This window comes from Polypterus senegalus, chromosome 18 (assembly GCF_016835505.1).
Source record: "Polypterus senegalus isolate Bchr_013 chromosome 18, ASM1683550v1, whole genome shotgun sequence".
Taxonomy (NCBI): Eukaryota; Metazoa; Chordata; class Cladistia; order Polypteriformes; family Polypteridae; genus Polypterus; species Polypterus senegalus.
The window spans coordinates 92,860,450-92,877,070 of NC_053171.1; the positions used below are offsets into that span (position 1 = coordinate 92,860,450).

General features: G+C 41.8%; 1 protein-coding gene across 1 annotated transcript in view; it reads left to right on the forward strand.

Moving 5' to 3' along the window:
- Positions 1-16,621, forward strand: part of LOC120518423 (coiled-coil domain-containing protein 85C-like) — a 70,255-nt gene that overhangs the window by 19,612 nt on the left and 34,022 nt on the right. Inside the window, exon 4 of the mRNA XM_039741205.1 lies at positions 10,410-10,514. Coding sequence (XP_039597139.1) covers positions 10,410-10,514 — 105 coding nt within the window. The remainder of the gene's footprint in view (positions 1-10,409; positions 10,515-16,621) is intronic.

The following is a 16,621-nucleotide window of genomic DNA, read 5'->3' on the forward strand; positions in this document are numbered from 1 at the left end:
TGGCCTGTGCTGAATATATATATATATAGATGTTTTGTAAATTAATTACACTTTCTGTTAATGTTAACAATCTCTGTCCACTGACACGTTAGCTATATGGATTGTAATGGCGTTGGTTATCTCGATCCAGCGCTTGCTTTTTTTTTGTCATATCTAGTACCTCTAGTACCAGGGTGTTGTACCGTGTTAGCCAAAGTTGCCTCGATAGCTTGCATATTGTAATCTTTTTAGTTAGCCAATAAAAGGTGTCATTTTGCTTGGCTTTTCTCTAGTTCCTCTAGCAAACACGCCTACAAGTGACGTCTGACTCGAGTGTCCTCTCGCTTTTTCAGTTTTACATGAGGACGTGGAGGGTGCCAATCTTAGTTTCATACATCAATGGTACTCCAAAGCATGTTTGCGGCTAAGGTGGTGCAGCAAATTGCTCGTGATGCCGCCTCCGGCGACAACTTTAACTCCACAGCATTTGCAGTAAATAGTTGTTTGGTCCACATCCGACTTTTTAAAACCAAAATCTCCAGACAACAGACATGGCTCCTTTTTTCGGCAAAAGTTCTTCTGTGTCATCATGTTCAACTTTATCGTCTGCTACAGCTTCAGTTTTGAAATGTTCTCTGTAAATTTTTACCGCTCGGTACCTCCACTAACACTTGTACTCCTTTGCATGCGTGTTTAGCGGTGTAGCAGTGAAAAAGGTCCCCCCTTAAACAGTTTCCTGATGCGCCACGTTCCGAATGTTGTTTAGGCTATTTAAACCGCTACTGCGGTATAAGAAAAATTCATATCATAACAAAAATAATATGAACCGGTATACCTCCCAGCACTAGCACTTGTCATTCCAACAGATGGCGGATCACAAGCATTTGTAGTAGTAAAATGCATTACTACAAATATTTGTGATGCACCGTCTGTTGGTTAGACAAATGCAATGCATATGTCTCTGTTATATGCCATTTGGTATAGGATTCGCTAAAGCAATTTTGATGTTCCTGGTGCGGCATCTGGTGGAATGACAAATGCAATGCATTTTATTGCTACAGATGTTTGTGGTGTGCCATCTTTTGGAATGACACTGATACACAGACACTTATTCTCTTATTAAGGTGGACATACTGTATGCAGAACGTATTTGCACATTTTAAAATTTTTATCTAACCTGGAAAACTATGAAATTACATGCTGCAAGGTGTACTTGAGCCTGCCACCCCATTAGCGGGTATATACAGTACAACACCATAGCATCTTTTTAAAGTTGATATTAGGAACCACCCATAATTTCAAATTTCAGGCTACCAGAGGGGTCCAGAAGGTTAATTACAGAGCCTCCCGACTGCTCTGAGACCCAGCCATATATTACCCCTTGACCTAAATGTTGCACTGTATATATAATTAGAATTAGAATAGTTCCATAAAAGTATAATAGTCTGCCGAAAGAACTGATATTTTCACAACTAAAGGAGTGGAAGTAGCGTTGGGGCTACAAATGTTTTCTGTCTTCAAGTGAAGCGAGAAACATTTATTCTTTTGTTACTTCTCAGTAACTCCTATCAGGCGTGCCTGGATTCTGCCCTCGGGTACCCCCCCCGGCATCTGAACTACATGCCCACACCGTCTCCACGGCTTCCTCTAGGCTAGGATGAGATGTCTAAATCTCGATTGATTGTTGTCAGGCTGTACTTAATGGGTTTTTGTAAGAAACATACACGGCATTTCTAACACCCGTGTTTGGAGGACAAGAAATGTTTGTTTCTTCTCAGCAACTCTTATCGGAACATCACACTGTTAACCAGAAATACGATAAGAATTAAAATATTGTTCCTCATTGAAAATATTCAAACATTTAAAAGAATCCCAACAATAAAAGGATTGTTTTACCTTTGCATTTTTGTTCCATGACACCAGAAGTTCAAAGGTTCTCCTGAAAAGAAAAAGATAAACACAATTCATTATTCACAGTTTTGAAGAAAATGTTTCATTTGGTTAGCAGCATGTTGCATTCGGAGTTGAGTGGGATTTCCTTCAGTTGTAAGTGTTTACAGGTCAATGGCGATGTAGTCCCCTTATTTCTTCTGGCCTGCGACTGGGGTCAAGAATGGAATGAGGCTCTCTGGCACAGTAATTCACAATGTCCACTTGACTTTGAAGCCTGCGCAAAAGATTAATAGCCCTAGTGGGGCCACTTGGATCCTGAGAGCCTTGGACCAATATTATGGATGCTCAGCTCTTGTTCTTGATGAATGAGCTGGCTTATGGGGCTGCCGCTTGATGAAATGCAGCTGTTTGAAACCACCCAGTTGGAGACGTAGGGCACCGAAGACTTTGCTGGGTGTAGGCACCAGGCAGCACGTACGACTTTTGTGGCCCCTCCGTTTGGCCTTCATTTTATGAGCTGTTATATCGTTCATTTTAACTGACTGAGGTGCTTGAGAACTTTTTTTTTTTTTTTTTTATGGGGGATCACTGCAGTGATCTGTTCAGTGTGGTGTTAGTCAGAGCTGTCCAGCCTTAATCTTCAGATTTATAGGAAAGACGCAAGATAAAGTCATGATGGGCTCACTAAAAGAGAGGCGACTGTGGTTTAACTGCATGGGGCTTAGCTGGCTGTAATTTTAGCTTTGACTTGAGCTTTAAACAGACACAGTGGGGCATTTCATTCTAAAACGCACATCTAGCCCAGCTTGCTGCGGTGGGCTGGCGCCCTGCCTGGGGTTTGTTTCCTGTCTTGCACCCTGTATTGGCTCCAGCAGACCCCCGTGACCCTGTAGTTAGGATATAGCAGGTTGGATAGACCAGCTTGCCATAGTCGCCAGTAATCTTTATCTGACGGGCTTATCTGTTACTGCTTTGTTACAGTTACCTCTGCCCCTCATATTCTATCAGCCCCCCATGCCATTCTGAAAATCTTCTGTTGCTGATTGGCACAGTTTTGATTTCCTAGTAGTCCTCGGTTCAATGCCATGGTTTTCTTGGTGTACATTATTAGATTATTAATATTTAAGTTTAGCTATACTTTATCATCCCAGAGGAGAGTGCGAAACATAAGCCATTTTTACACTTCGGGTCACGACTGTAATTCATTCCAAAACTCTGGTCGCAACCCGATTTGGTCGTGACCCGAAGTAATTTCCCCGATAGGATTGTATGTAAATACAATTAATCCGTTTCGGACCGTACGAGCTGTATGTAAATATATATATATTTTTTTAAAGATTTTTAGGCACCAGATAATTAATTATACCATAAAATGCACAGCATAATAGTAAACTAAATGTAGAAACATTGAATAACACTGAGAAAACCTTGAACAGAGAAAACTAACATTGCAGGAGTTTACGCTACAGCCTTACGAACCGTAAACACTTTTTTAAGCACAGGGAAAAAAACGAACATTTGAAAAATCCTTAATTTACACAAAAACTAACCATAAACAACCAAGAAAACACACTTTGCATGAGTCGAGTTCTGGCATGAAGGAAGTGAGCAGGAAGCTCAGTGGAAAGGAGGTTACAGTTTTGAGGTAAAGTCCCTCTGCGCGATGCACGTCTGACCGAGAACAACGTACTGTACAGGGAGAGAGTGAACGCGTGCAGAAATCACCGGCGCGTACGAACCGGAAGGGAAGCGAAACAGAGCACGAAGAGTTCACAGGGAGAGACTGAACACGTGCGGAAATCAGAGTGCACGAACGGAAGAAGCGAAACAGACGAAGAGGGAGAGACTGAACACGTGCGGAAATCATCGGCGCGTACGAACCGGAAGGGAAACTGGCTTGTTCCTCACCCGAGTGTGTGGTCGTGAACAGATACAAAAGTTTGGTGAACTTTTTGGTCGTAACCTGATTTGTACATGTTCAGAGACGTTCGTGACCTGAGGTTCCATGTACAAGAAAATAATAAGCACAACTGAAAACTATCAGTTATCACAAGTACACACCTTCAGGGTTAATGCAAAGAAGGATAATGATATTAAACAGTACACAAAGTAATAATTCAGAATTCGACCGCATCTCTACAAGTAACAGAATTGAAAATGCTTAGAGCTCAAGGAGGAAAAGAGTTCTTAAATCTGTTGCTCTTTACCTTGGGAATCTAAATCTGCAGCCTGATGGCAACAATGGAGATTTAGGATAAAGAAAATGGCGACTGTCTTACAGAATTGGGTTGGCTTTCTTTCTAACCTGTTTGTGATACAGCTCAGTGACTGGGCTCTTCTGCAAGCCATAGTTTTACTGATAATTTTGAGGATGTTGTTAGGATAGTTTGCTCTTACCCATAAAAAGCAAATGTAGCAACAGATTCAATCAAAGACTTGCATGTTATTATGGTCTTGTCCACTTTAAAACAACTGGGTTTCCTAAGAAGGAACAGCCATGTCTACCCCTTGTTAGAAATGTATTTTGTGTTAAGAGCAAAGTTTACCCTGATATCAATAATTGGCCCCAGATATTTGAAGTGCTCCACCAAGTCCACTATCTCCCTTTTCATTTACTGGCATCTCAATGCTGTATTCACGGTTGTTTTATTCAGATAAACTCCTCGTTTTTGAATGGTATAATCCGAGATCTCCACCACTGTCTCACAGCTCCAGCAGAATGGCTTTGAGTTTCAAGCTGGCTGCTGTCCTTAATGCAGTTTGCAATTTTGCCCAGCATGTACAATGCTATTTCTCTGGGTGCTCCATTTGTCCTCTTACATCCCCAAAGTTGTGTGTGTTAGATTAGTTGATTTGGCCTGCAGGGTCTAAATGTCACCCCTGGTTGTTACCTGAGCAGAATTTGCACATTCATCTTGTGTCTCCAGGCAGGACGGTGTAGTCGGCACACACAACCTTCAGCTCTGACTCCTCAATTTCTGGTACCTCCGACTCCATCTCCTCCTACACTATTTGTAATTGGACTAATACAGGGTGCAGCAGAAATAACTCCCACATTTCAAAGGGGGATTGAAAAAAAATGCTACGAGGTATCACCAAAAACTTTTTATTTCCCAAATGTAGATATAAAAAGGTTTTTTTACTTTAACTTTTAAAAATTATATCGTCCATATGGTGGCCTTGACGGCTGATACACATTTGGAGCCGTTCTTGGAAGTTTTCCATCACTCTCACTAGCATATCAATTCCTTCAATTTCTTCTTGAATAGCCTCCTTTAGTTGGTCCAAGGACCGAGGACGATGATTGAAAACCGCCTGTTGCCCTTACTCTTTGAACCCACAACAAAATCGTTTTCCGATCTGGAACACTTTCATTAGCACGTAAACCGAACCGCGTGCGAAACACCCTCTGCGTCGCAGCTACAGATTCACCATTTTTGAAAAAAGCTTCCACTACAAAGCCTCGATGCTCACCCGACCACGGCATGGTGACTACTGAAAACTTTATTATGTACCGTACCTAATGGAACGGACCGCACCTCTGTACCTGCTTTGGGGACCCCACAGTGATTTTTCGAACTGTGGGAGTTATTTCTGCTGCACCCTGTATATTTGCTATATTGATTGAAAGCACACAACATACAAGGCATTTCGTCACCGCCGAGTGTGAATCATCACAGGATTAAAGGCTGTAGCAATGGTGTTATGGCTTACAGACACTGACTAACATTAAAAATAAGACAAAACTTACAAAATTAAAAAATAAACTATATTTTATGGAAAAGCCTAGAAGAAAAATAGTTTAATTGAGTCGGTATATGTGAAATTGGAAATTATATTATAACTTGCATTTAGGCAGAGTCTGTAACAGTTTTACTGACTCCGACTCCATTACAGTAAACCCTCGTTTATCGTGGTTAATCCGTTCCAGACTCTACCGCGATAAATGAATTTCCACGAAGTAGGATTCTTTATTTATAAATCGGATATTTTCGCAGTTAGAGCATAGAAAACCTGTTTACGACCTTCTAAATATATATATTTTTTTACATTATCAGAGCCCTCTAGACATGAAATAGCACCCTTTAGTCAAAAGTTTTTAAACTGTGCTCAATGACAAGACAGAGATGACAGTTCCGTCTCACAATTAAAAGAATGCAAGCATATCTTCCTCTTCAAAGGAGTGCGCATCAGGAGCAGAGATTGTCAGAGAGAGAGAGAAAAGCAAATAATCAAAAATCAATACGTGCTGTTGGGCTTTTAAGTATGCGAAGCACTGTGATAAGGTGGCCGCAAGGAAGGAAGCAATGTGAAGGTAGTCTTTCAGCATTTTTTAGAGGAGCGTCCGTATCCTGTAGGCCCCTCTGTCAGGAGCAGAGAATGTCAGAGAGATAGAAAAGCAATCAGAAATCAATAGGTGCTGTTTGGGCTTTTAAGTGTGCAAAGCACCGTGCAGGAAGCATATCTTATATCATTGAGGAGTTTTATTTAATACGTAATACATGCTCTGATTGGGTAGCTTCTCAGCCATCCACCAATAGCGTCCCTTGTATGAAATCAACTGGGCAAACCAACTGAGTAAGCATGTACCATAAAATAAAAGACCTATTTTCCTCAGAAATCTGCGAACCAGCGAAAAATCCGTGATATGTATTTAGATATGCTTACATTTTAAATTCGCGATGGAGTGAAGCCGTGAAAGTTGAAGCGCGATATAGCGAGGGATCACTGTAACCCAATAATTGCTTCTGACTGCACAGCTCTGTCTTCAGGTACTTCCTCATACGTGTGTGTATGAGTGGGCACTATGATGGACGGCTCCCTTTCCAAGCGTTGGATAGGCTGTGGCCCTCAAAGACCCAAAAATTGAGTTACCAGCTCCTCACAATGTTTGGAAAATAGCCCCGTATTCCTGATGCTACTGGGATGGAAACAGTTTATAGCTGTTAAGTGTCTTGCTCAGTGGGTTTGATTTTTAAACCTTCAGGGTTGCCAGTTCAATCCCCGATGACAACTCACTGGGTCACCATGAGAAAGTCAACCTGCATGTGCTCCAATTGTGAAAATAAATACTTAATAAACCATTCTACTTTATCTTCATCTTTTGGTAAAGGTGTCTGCTAAAGAATTAATGATATAATAATAGGCCACCAGTTTGCTAATAGACATGTTTTACAATTCAAAAGGTAATATGAATATAATTGAGATTAACATGCAAAAAATGAAAAGATGGAGCCCAGTAGTAAGCGATATATCCCAGTGTGCTGATTATTCAAACAATTGGGTCTCTGAAGTGTTTGATAGAAGTGGGTTTTTGTTTTAAATGAATTATTAATGATTATTTTTAGTGTGTTCTTTTTGACAATAGGATAATCAGAACCTATTGCTAAATACAGTAATGATGGAGAGTACAAAAAGATGGTGGTTAGCAGCTCCTGGAGTTAAAATCCCAGCCTGGTCACTATCTGAGAGGAGTTTTCCTATCCTTCCATGTCCCAGTTCTCCCTACATCCATGTTTTTTTAATCAGGTGTGTTTGTCTTCTGGCCACATGCCACACACACCCATGTTTGGTTTAATGAGCATAATAATAATAAAAGGCTGGCCTCATGAAAACCGATGATGTACTATTGTCTGACACATTCAGTTGTGTATGTGCCTGATGGACACTTCATCAAAGCATTGTAAAAGACAGACACGACACCAGATGTCTACAACACACGTGTTTATGTACACTACAGTCCCCACTAATCCACACGACTAGTCAGTCCTTTCCTCTCTTCGGCCGCCTCCACTCCTCTCTCGGAAACTCCGTCTTCCTGCTCCCGACTCCGGCTCTCGAATGGAGTGAGGCAGCCCCTTTTATAACGTCCCGGATGTGCTCCGGGTGCTCTGTGATGGTCTTCTGGCAGCACTTCCGCCACATCAGGACCCTTGAAGCACTCCGGGCATGCACAGTTCTTGGAATGGCAGCACTTCCTGGTGTGGCGGAAGTGCCGTCCTCCAGGGCTCGGGAACTATCCAGGCGCCCCCTGGTGGTGGCCACAGACCCCAACAGGGTTGAGCTTCCCAGCTTCTGTATCCGTGGCCCCTGATGGAAACCAGGGGGGCTGCCCTCTTGTGCCCAGGGGAAATATTGCCCTTCTCCCGGTATTTCCCTGCCCCAGGCGTCCCGGTGGGGCAAGGTCCCTGGTTGTCTGCCACAGCATTCTCCGTGTCAGAATTCTGCAGTAGGACACTACGGTCAGGTGATCACCGTCTATGGCAAACCCAAAGTTTACCCTTCTAGTGGCAGTCATGAATATAACAGATCTATGAACCTAATCTTTTCTGTGCCGGTCAATGCTGATCTTGATGACCACCCAGCCCACATTGCAATACAATGTAGATCAGATTGTGGAATATAATGGAGGTCTCTGTGACAGTCACTGATGATGTTGAAGTCAACCATCCGTTCTGAGGTCCCTGGGCTGTAGCTGTTTCATGTTTGTGAATGTCGGCAGCCTATTATAATCGTAGGTATGTCAAATCAGTCTTCAAATTTGGGAAAGCTCGACGTGCAACATTCAGTTAATCCTGTGAATGATGCAGTATTTTATCGATTTTTGGCCAAAACCAAAAAAATAGTCAAATCTTGTGTTTTGCTTCATGGTCCAAACGTGAGGCTGATTACTCATTGTTCTGATGAGACTAGGAAGTACCACAACTGCTTCCTGTCAAGTGACGTCATTGCCTTAGGAATATACAAGGCGCCAGCACATATGTATTGGCACAGCACTAAATATAACAAGTTCTGACAATACCTTTATGTCTTATCCACAAACTCTTCATACCATGGAGTCAAAAGTCAGTTTAGGAATGTTGAAATCGGCAGAACTGTAACAGCATCGTGAACATCTCCTCACTTGAATTCTGTACTCTTCCCAAAACGATACTTTATAATTTCTCATTTTCAAATCTGCTTCATGTGCTTTAGGTTGAGCCCATCCCCAAAGTACTGGGCACAGTGTAAAGCAGGAGCCAGCCCTGGACTAGTGCCAGTCAACTTCAGGACCCAATCACTCATAAACGTCGGCCAATTTAGGATCTCCACTTGACTCCATGACTTTAGAATGTGGGAGCCTAAACCACAGAGACACGAGGAGAACGTGGGCCACGCTTAAACTAGCATTCTGCACATTGATTCAACTTTCTCCAGAAGTGTTCAACACATATCGGAATTCAGTACCCAAAACTGGCTCTATTCAATAAGGGCGCGCACAAAAAAGGCGAGCTTCAAAAGGGCGACCTCAATTGAGCGCGGCGAGTAAAGGCGTTCGTAGATAATTTAGTTCAAATGGCTCTGGAATATGTGAAGAGCAACAAAGGTGCAGATCTGCTTGTAGTCGAAGGCTACACATTCAGAAAGGAGAAAAAAGGAAATGCACTGAATACAGGATTGGAAAATGTTCGTCTCGCTGTCATACCAAAAATGGATTAGAAGTTCATGCGTTAATTAAGTGGATGTTTTAATATTCTTGCTTTCGCCTTTTTATACATTCAATCATTGCCTTTATCTAATAAATTTTCTGCAATCATTTTCTTGCGTTTGCCTTTATTCGCTGCACCCAATTGAGGTCGCCCTTTTGAAGCTCGCCTTTATTTACGCACCCTTATTGAAGGATACCCCCAAAACTACATGGTATATTTTGGGACAACAAATACAGGCCACCTTTGGACATGATCCTTGGTTTTAATGGTCCATATCCTTTCCGAGATTGAACAGTCAGATCAAATTCTAGATGTGGCTGGATTATGTTATTGTTGTGCATCAAGCAACATGTAACAATCATGGTGGACAAAGTGAACAGTCATTTTTCACAAAAATTTTAAATACATTTATGCACTATGCTGACTCACCATATTTAGAGAACGTGGTGTTCTTCTAAAACGTACAAAGCAAAAGAACATCGGCAGAAAAAAATATGTGGGGTTACGTTTTTGCGCCTTATATGCATCATTATGTCAAAAGGTTTACAATCCACATTAGCTGAATATGCATATAAACGCTCAGGCCGTGTATTGTAAACACCTTAGACATCGAGCATCGAGATCTGGTGGCGTAAATGCAGCCATTGAAACTCCACTCGGACGGTGACCTGGCTGAGATTCAAAACCAAGGTACTGGAGTGGTGAGGCAGCAAAACTAAGCACTGCGTCACCGTGCCAGTAATAACATTTGTTACTATTAACTGGATTTAATCTGGAAAGCCAAAAATTCGGCTCCCTTTATGCCTGTTATTCATGTGCATTTTTTGGTCATCTGATCACAATCAGAAAACAGAAATGTATTTGATAGGTTTTGTTCTATGTGTATTTATTTCTATAATTACGAAATCTTTAGAAAATGAACGGCATAAACACCAAATGAAACCCTTAGTGTAGTTTTGGGGAGGTGGGCTAATGGAATGGGACCTGATAAAGTCGTGTCCAATGTTGCCAGTGATAGCCCCTAGTTAAACAGGAGAATCCTAAACATATAATGTCTTTATTTTACAGCAGAGCAGCTCAGGAGATTTCAAGACCCTGCGGAAAGGCTTCTCCCTGTATCACTCCGAGTCCCAGCTGACTACACTGCCGCCATACCAGGAGCCACTGCAAAATGTACGTACCATGTTACTATGAATAGGAATCCACTTCAGGCTAACAAACAGGAGAATGTCCTCCTTGAAAACCTGAATTCTGAAATTCGTCACTGGAGCATCTGCCTCCATCAACTGTCTCAAAAGGTTTATCTTGAGAGCTGATTCAGGCCAGCTTTTCATTTTAAAAATAGCTCTTTGACTCAGAGGGCTTTTGGAGTGAACTTCTGCTTTGACATCTGAATCCTGATTACTTCAGGGATGGATTGTAAAATAATTTCCCTTTCGGCTGGAAGAGGCAGAAGGGTGTGGGGATGGGATGGGATGGGATGTAGGGTGTGAGGGATTGGCACACCATTTATTAAGCTGTTTGAGTGATGGCTTGAAAAGAACACGACTGACTGTTAGTGCCGATTGCAAGTTTAAAATTGGTCCGTTTAGTGTAATACAAAAACTGCCATATTCTTAGGAGTAACTGATGCAGAGTTTATTTTAACAGAGTGTGACATAAAAGCCACAAATAGTGTGTTTCTTAGTCCGGTTGATGGCCGGATTACAAAACACCCTTTTAGCAAGTGAAACCAATCGAGAACTCCATTGGTACAGCAGCAGAGAAGGCTGTTCTGTAATTGAGGACCTTAGGCTCATGTTGTGCTGTCACTGCCGCCTCAGGAAGGATAAAGAAGTGAAAGGACAGTGCCATCATGAGTGAACTGAAGAGACGGACAGTGGCCTGTCCAGGTTAGGCCCACTGCTAGTAGCCTGATGAATGGAAGTGAAATGAATCTGGCAAACTCATTGAATATCTCTGTTGATGGGTGGCATGGTGGTACACTGCCTCACAGCTCCTAGATGTTGAGTTCAAATCCCACTTACACGCTCTCCCTGTTCCTCTGTGAGTTTACCTCCCACGTCCCAAACACATGGCCTGAAGGGAGGCATGGTGGTAAAGTATTTAGCTTCAGAACCATCCATCCATCCATTTTCCAACCCGCTGAATCCGAACACAGGGTCGCGGGGGGTCTGCTGGAACCAATCCCAGCCAACACAGGGCACAAGGCAGGAACCAATCCTGGGTGCCAACCCACCGCAGGACCAAGCACACACTAGGGCCAATTTAGAATCGCACCTAACCTGCATGTCTTTGGACTGTGGGAGGAAACCCACGCAGACACGGGGAGAACATGCAAACTCCACACAGGGAGGACCCGGGAAGCGAACCCTTAAGGGTCTCCTAATCAATCAATCAATCAACATTTATTTATATAGCACATATTCATACAAAAAAATGTAGCTCAAAGTGCTTTACAAAATGAATAGAAAAATAGAAGACACAATAAAAAATAAACATAAGTCAACATTAATTAACATAGAATAAGAGTAAGGTCCGATGGCCAGGGTGGACAGAAAAAAATAAAATCTGTAGGGGTTCCAGACCAAGAGACCGCCCAGTCCCCTCTGGACAATCTACCTAACATAAGTCAAACAGTCCTCTTTGTATTTAGAGTTTTCATGGAAGGACCTGATGATGATGGTCACGTAGACTTCTGGCTTTCAGTCCATCGATGTTGGAGCATCATGATGCTTTGAGCAGGTAGTGGTGGCGCAGGCCGCCACCACAAAGAAACCGGAAAAAGAAACAGAAGAGAGAGTAGGGGTCAGTACGGATTTTAGAACCACTGTGAATAATTATTATGAAGAAGTGAACATACAGAGTATCAGGATTAAGTTAAAATGAAGTTATAAAAAGGCCATGTTAAAGTAATGTGTTTTCAGCAGTGTTTTAAAGTGCTCTACTGTATCAGCCTGGTGAATTCCTATTGGCAGGCTATTCCAGATTTTAGGTGCATAGCAGCAGAAGGCCGCCTGCCCGCCTCACCACTTCTTTTAAGTTTAGCTTTTGGAATTCTAAGGAGACACTCATTTGAGGATCTAAGGTTACGATTTGGAATATAACGTGTCAGGCATTCCGATATATAAGATGGAGCAGATTATTTAAGGCTAAATTATTATTATTATTATATTTATTATTATTAAAGGCTACCACTGCGCCATCATGCCGCCCTAGCTTCAGAACCCTTCGTTTGAATTCTAAGCCAGTCTGTTCGGAGATGGCATATTCTTCCTTGGCTTATGTGTCACTCCCCCCAGTCCCGAGACGTGACTGTAACTGGTACCTTTAAATTGACAGTATCTGTTCTGGGTGTGTCTTAGCAATATCTGGTACCTCTCTGATTCTTGGAGCCCCATTTTTAAAACGATGTCACACTCCACTAACATACTCTGAGGCATTGTCTGTATCTGGTATTCAAGAAGTCTTATGGGTTCAGCCTCTGCCACTTCTGATGTTGCTCCCCCTGATACTTTTCTCCATATATTTTTCTGTTGTCCCCAAACTCCACCTTTTGGTCCTTCCTCTTGGACTACCTTTCCTTGAGATTCTTTTACTACCCCTCGTCTTTCTCCTTCTGGATCTGTCTGTTCTCCCTCTCCCCTCTATACAGCAGAGGAGTTACTTCCTGGGCACCACTGCAGTAGGTACTTGTGCCTCTCTGCCACCCCCTTAATTGCTTTACTCTTTGTTCTATAAATCTCAGACTTTCTGTTGTGTGGCTTAGTGTCCGTATCAATAAGTGGCTCTCTGCTGCACACCCGTGGAACTTGGTGGTGGGTGAAGAGGACTTTGTTTTAACCTTTACTTTCTAGCCCAGCAGTGCAGCTGCTGCCTTCTCTAGTGGCTATCCCGCCAGTTTCCTTCGTTTTAACTTGATTTTATTCATTTTTTTGCTCAGGCATAGGTCCAGATCTAACTGTGCAGATCCAGATCATCTGGATGACTTTGATTAATGCGGGGACTATTCCAGTTCGGCGCAAAGACGATTCTTCATGTCGTCAGTTCGCACACTTCTCAATGGTCCGGGATTTTTCGGGTGATTTTCTATGTAGTAAACTTAATAAGTTATAGCGTCATGAAAATGGCATAATTAGATCTGGACCACCCTATAGGTAGACACCTTTAATCATTTTCCTTTTAGTAGCAATCAGATGTAACTGTTTCACTTATTTAAAAAAAAAAAGAATAATAATCGTGTGATCTAAGCAGTACTTTTGCAGTCAGATCTCTCTGATGTCACTTTTATGTAAGCCAAGTCAAGAGTCTCGGCTCACTTTGTTCACTCATTCTGGTGATTAGAGGACTAAATCAAATAAATCTGTAAAAGATTAAGAATTGAACATGTGTAGGGTTTGGGGCCAGGGTGTGCTTAACTTCATTATTAGGTCGTTCTTTTGAAGCCCAAGATCGCTTTTTATTGTCCTGCTGAGAGGAACAGAAATACTTTAAGAATGAGTGTAGAAAGGAAAAATGGATTATTTTGATTCCCATAAGCCGTGTGGAATGGAGGATGTTTCTACATTGTCGTCTCATGGCTTGTGCTATACGGAGGCTTCATTCCTCTTTAAGCAACACGTGCCATTTTGTCAGAACACCTGCTAGATGCTTGGTACGTAAAAATGTATTTTATTGGGATTTTGGGTACTTGAAGTGTAAAAGGATTTACTGATGATATTGTGAACCTCTGATCATGGGGAGCTGGAGTCTATTCTGGGAACTTCAAGCACAAGTTGTGGGGAGCTAAGTGGTGATAGAACACACACACACACACACACACACACACACACACACACACACACGCATTGTCCCTCACCCTGGCACAGATTACCAACGGGACATGAAATGTAGCAGGAAGGCATAAGGGTGTAGCGGTCAAGAGCCGCTAAGATTCACACCGTCAATGTGACGGTGATTTATTTATTTGACAACCCCAGCCTTGGAACGACACCCACACACACACTCACAACAGAGACCAAATAAAGCATGCTGGGAATATTAAACAATAAAGAATATAATGAAATTAAATTAACTAAGTGCAAACAATACTACCACCCCTGACCCTTTCGGCGATATTACATTTAACATATAAACACAGACACCACACAGCAAAGTCCATGGAAAAACCAAACTGGATGAAATGGGAAGTGACGAGATTAAGTCAGAGATCTGTATGTTGAAAGGGAAGGGAAAACACAGTCCTACTGGTAGTTGCTGAAAGGGTGACGACGGACGGATGGTTCAGGAGCGCTCCTTTTCCAATGAATCCAAACACAGTCCTCAGTACACAGGTAGACAGACGATCCAGACCCCAACAAACGGATACAATCCAGGAACACAATGATTAGATATGGCTGAATTAACGGCAGGCAGTCCAAAGATAAATACAACAGATAAACGCAACACACAACGTACAACAACAAAAACAACTTTTTTTCCTTCCTGACAACCTCCTATTAACCTACTTGAACCACCTTTGACCCCCCAACAGCTCCTGCAGGGACTGCTGGGAGATGCAGTTTTAATTCATAGTAGCCCTGCTACAAGGGGAGGACAAAAAACAAAAGTGAACATGCAAACTACACACAGACAGTGACCAGACAAGTGGAGGTGTGAGCAAGCGGCACTAAACATTGCATCGACAGGTTGCCCATATTTTATGAAAATATTCAATTAGATAAACTTTATTCATTCCAAGGGAAAATTGACATGCATACAGCGGCAGTAACATAAAAAACAAGGATACAGACTCACAGGACAAAGAATACAGCCAGTCAGTCAATCGATATGCAAATAAAAATTTAAATAAATGAATAAATGTATATCGCTCAGATATTTCAAAATGGTATTTCAAAATAAACTTAATGGATACCCTGGGAGGAAGCATTGAAATGCCTGATACGAAAAATATGAAAAAAATAAGAAAAGTATGCATGGTGTGACATTCAGATGGGGACTTAGAGTATCTCACCAAAGTGAGTCCACCCCTCACATTTTTGTAAATATTTTATTCTATCTTTTCATGAGACAACACTGAAGATATGACACGTTGATACAATGTGAAGTAGTCCGTGTACAGCTTGTATAACAGTGTAAATCTGCTGTCCCCTCAAAATAACTCAACACACAGCCGTTAATGTCTAAACCGCTGGCAACAAAAGTGAGTACACCCCTAAGTGAAAAATGTCCAAACTGTGCCCAAAGTGTCAATATTTTGTGTGGCCACCATTATTTTCCAGCACTGCCTTACCTCTCTTGGGCATGGAGTTCACACGAGCTTCACAGGTTGCCACTGGAATCCTCTTCCACTCCTCCATGACGACATCACGGAGCTGCTGGATGTTAGAGACCTTGCGCTCCTCCACCTTCCATTTGAGGATGTCCCACAGATACTGAATAGGGTTTAAGTAAACATGGCATTAGCACAAAAAAACTGAAATTATTACTCAGAGAAATAGCGAAAAGGCGAATAGAGATCGAATATATGGACAGAGGTGAAATGTCAGAAGTACGTAAATATTGTAAGGCTTTAAGTCAAGAGAATTTCAAAAACGGACTTTACCTCACATGCGTTTATTGGTTACTTTGCAAAAAAAAATTATGAACTGCCGATGATGAAGATCGTTTTGTCTGTGCTGAACTTCCAAACAGAGAAACCTGTCCTGAATTAAGGTACAAAGTCATTAAACACATTAAAAGATTCAGCACGTTGGGACTCGAAAGATTCCAAATATTATTTTTACAGAAGTTCTGAAATAAAAGTGAAACTAATGAAATAGCAACAATTCAAAGAAAAAAAAAAATCTTCCAAGTGTGTATCCGGAAAACCAAAAACGGGGATTGGTGAGCGAAGCGAGCAGGGGGCAAAGCCCCCTAGTTATTGAAACATTGATGGTAGTATGTTTTGGATGAGTCATAGCATTTCTAATAATCATTGCTTTGTGATATGAATACTCATTACATTGTGTTACATCTTTCTTTATTCATCCATTGAACTGCAACGCTGGACATACCAGAAGGAAAACCTCTCCCTGGTGGGCTGTTTTTGTGATTTTGTATTTATTCAGCACTGGGAGCAGCTGGAGAACTTTCAATGAAGGAATTTATGCAGTGCTGTGCCCCAATTTTGTGGTTAGATTGAATTTAATGCGTTTCTGAGCTTTTTCCAGAAACAATTGCAAATGATTTTCAAACTACTTTTTTTTTGTATGGATTTCATTAAGGACTCATCAGCTGAT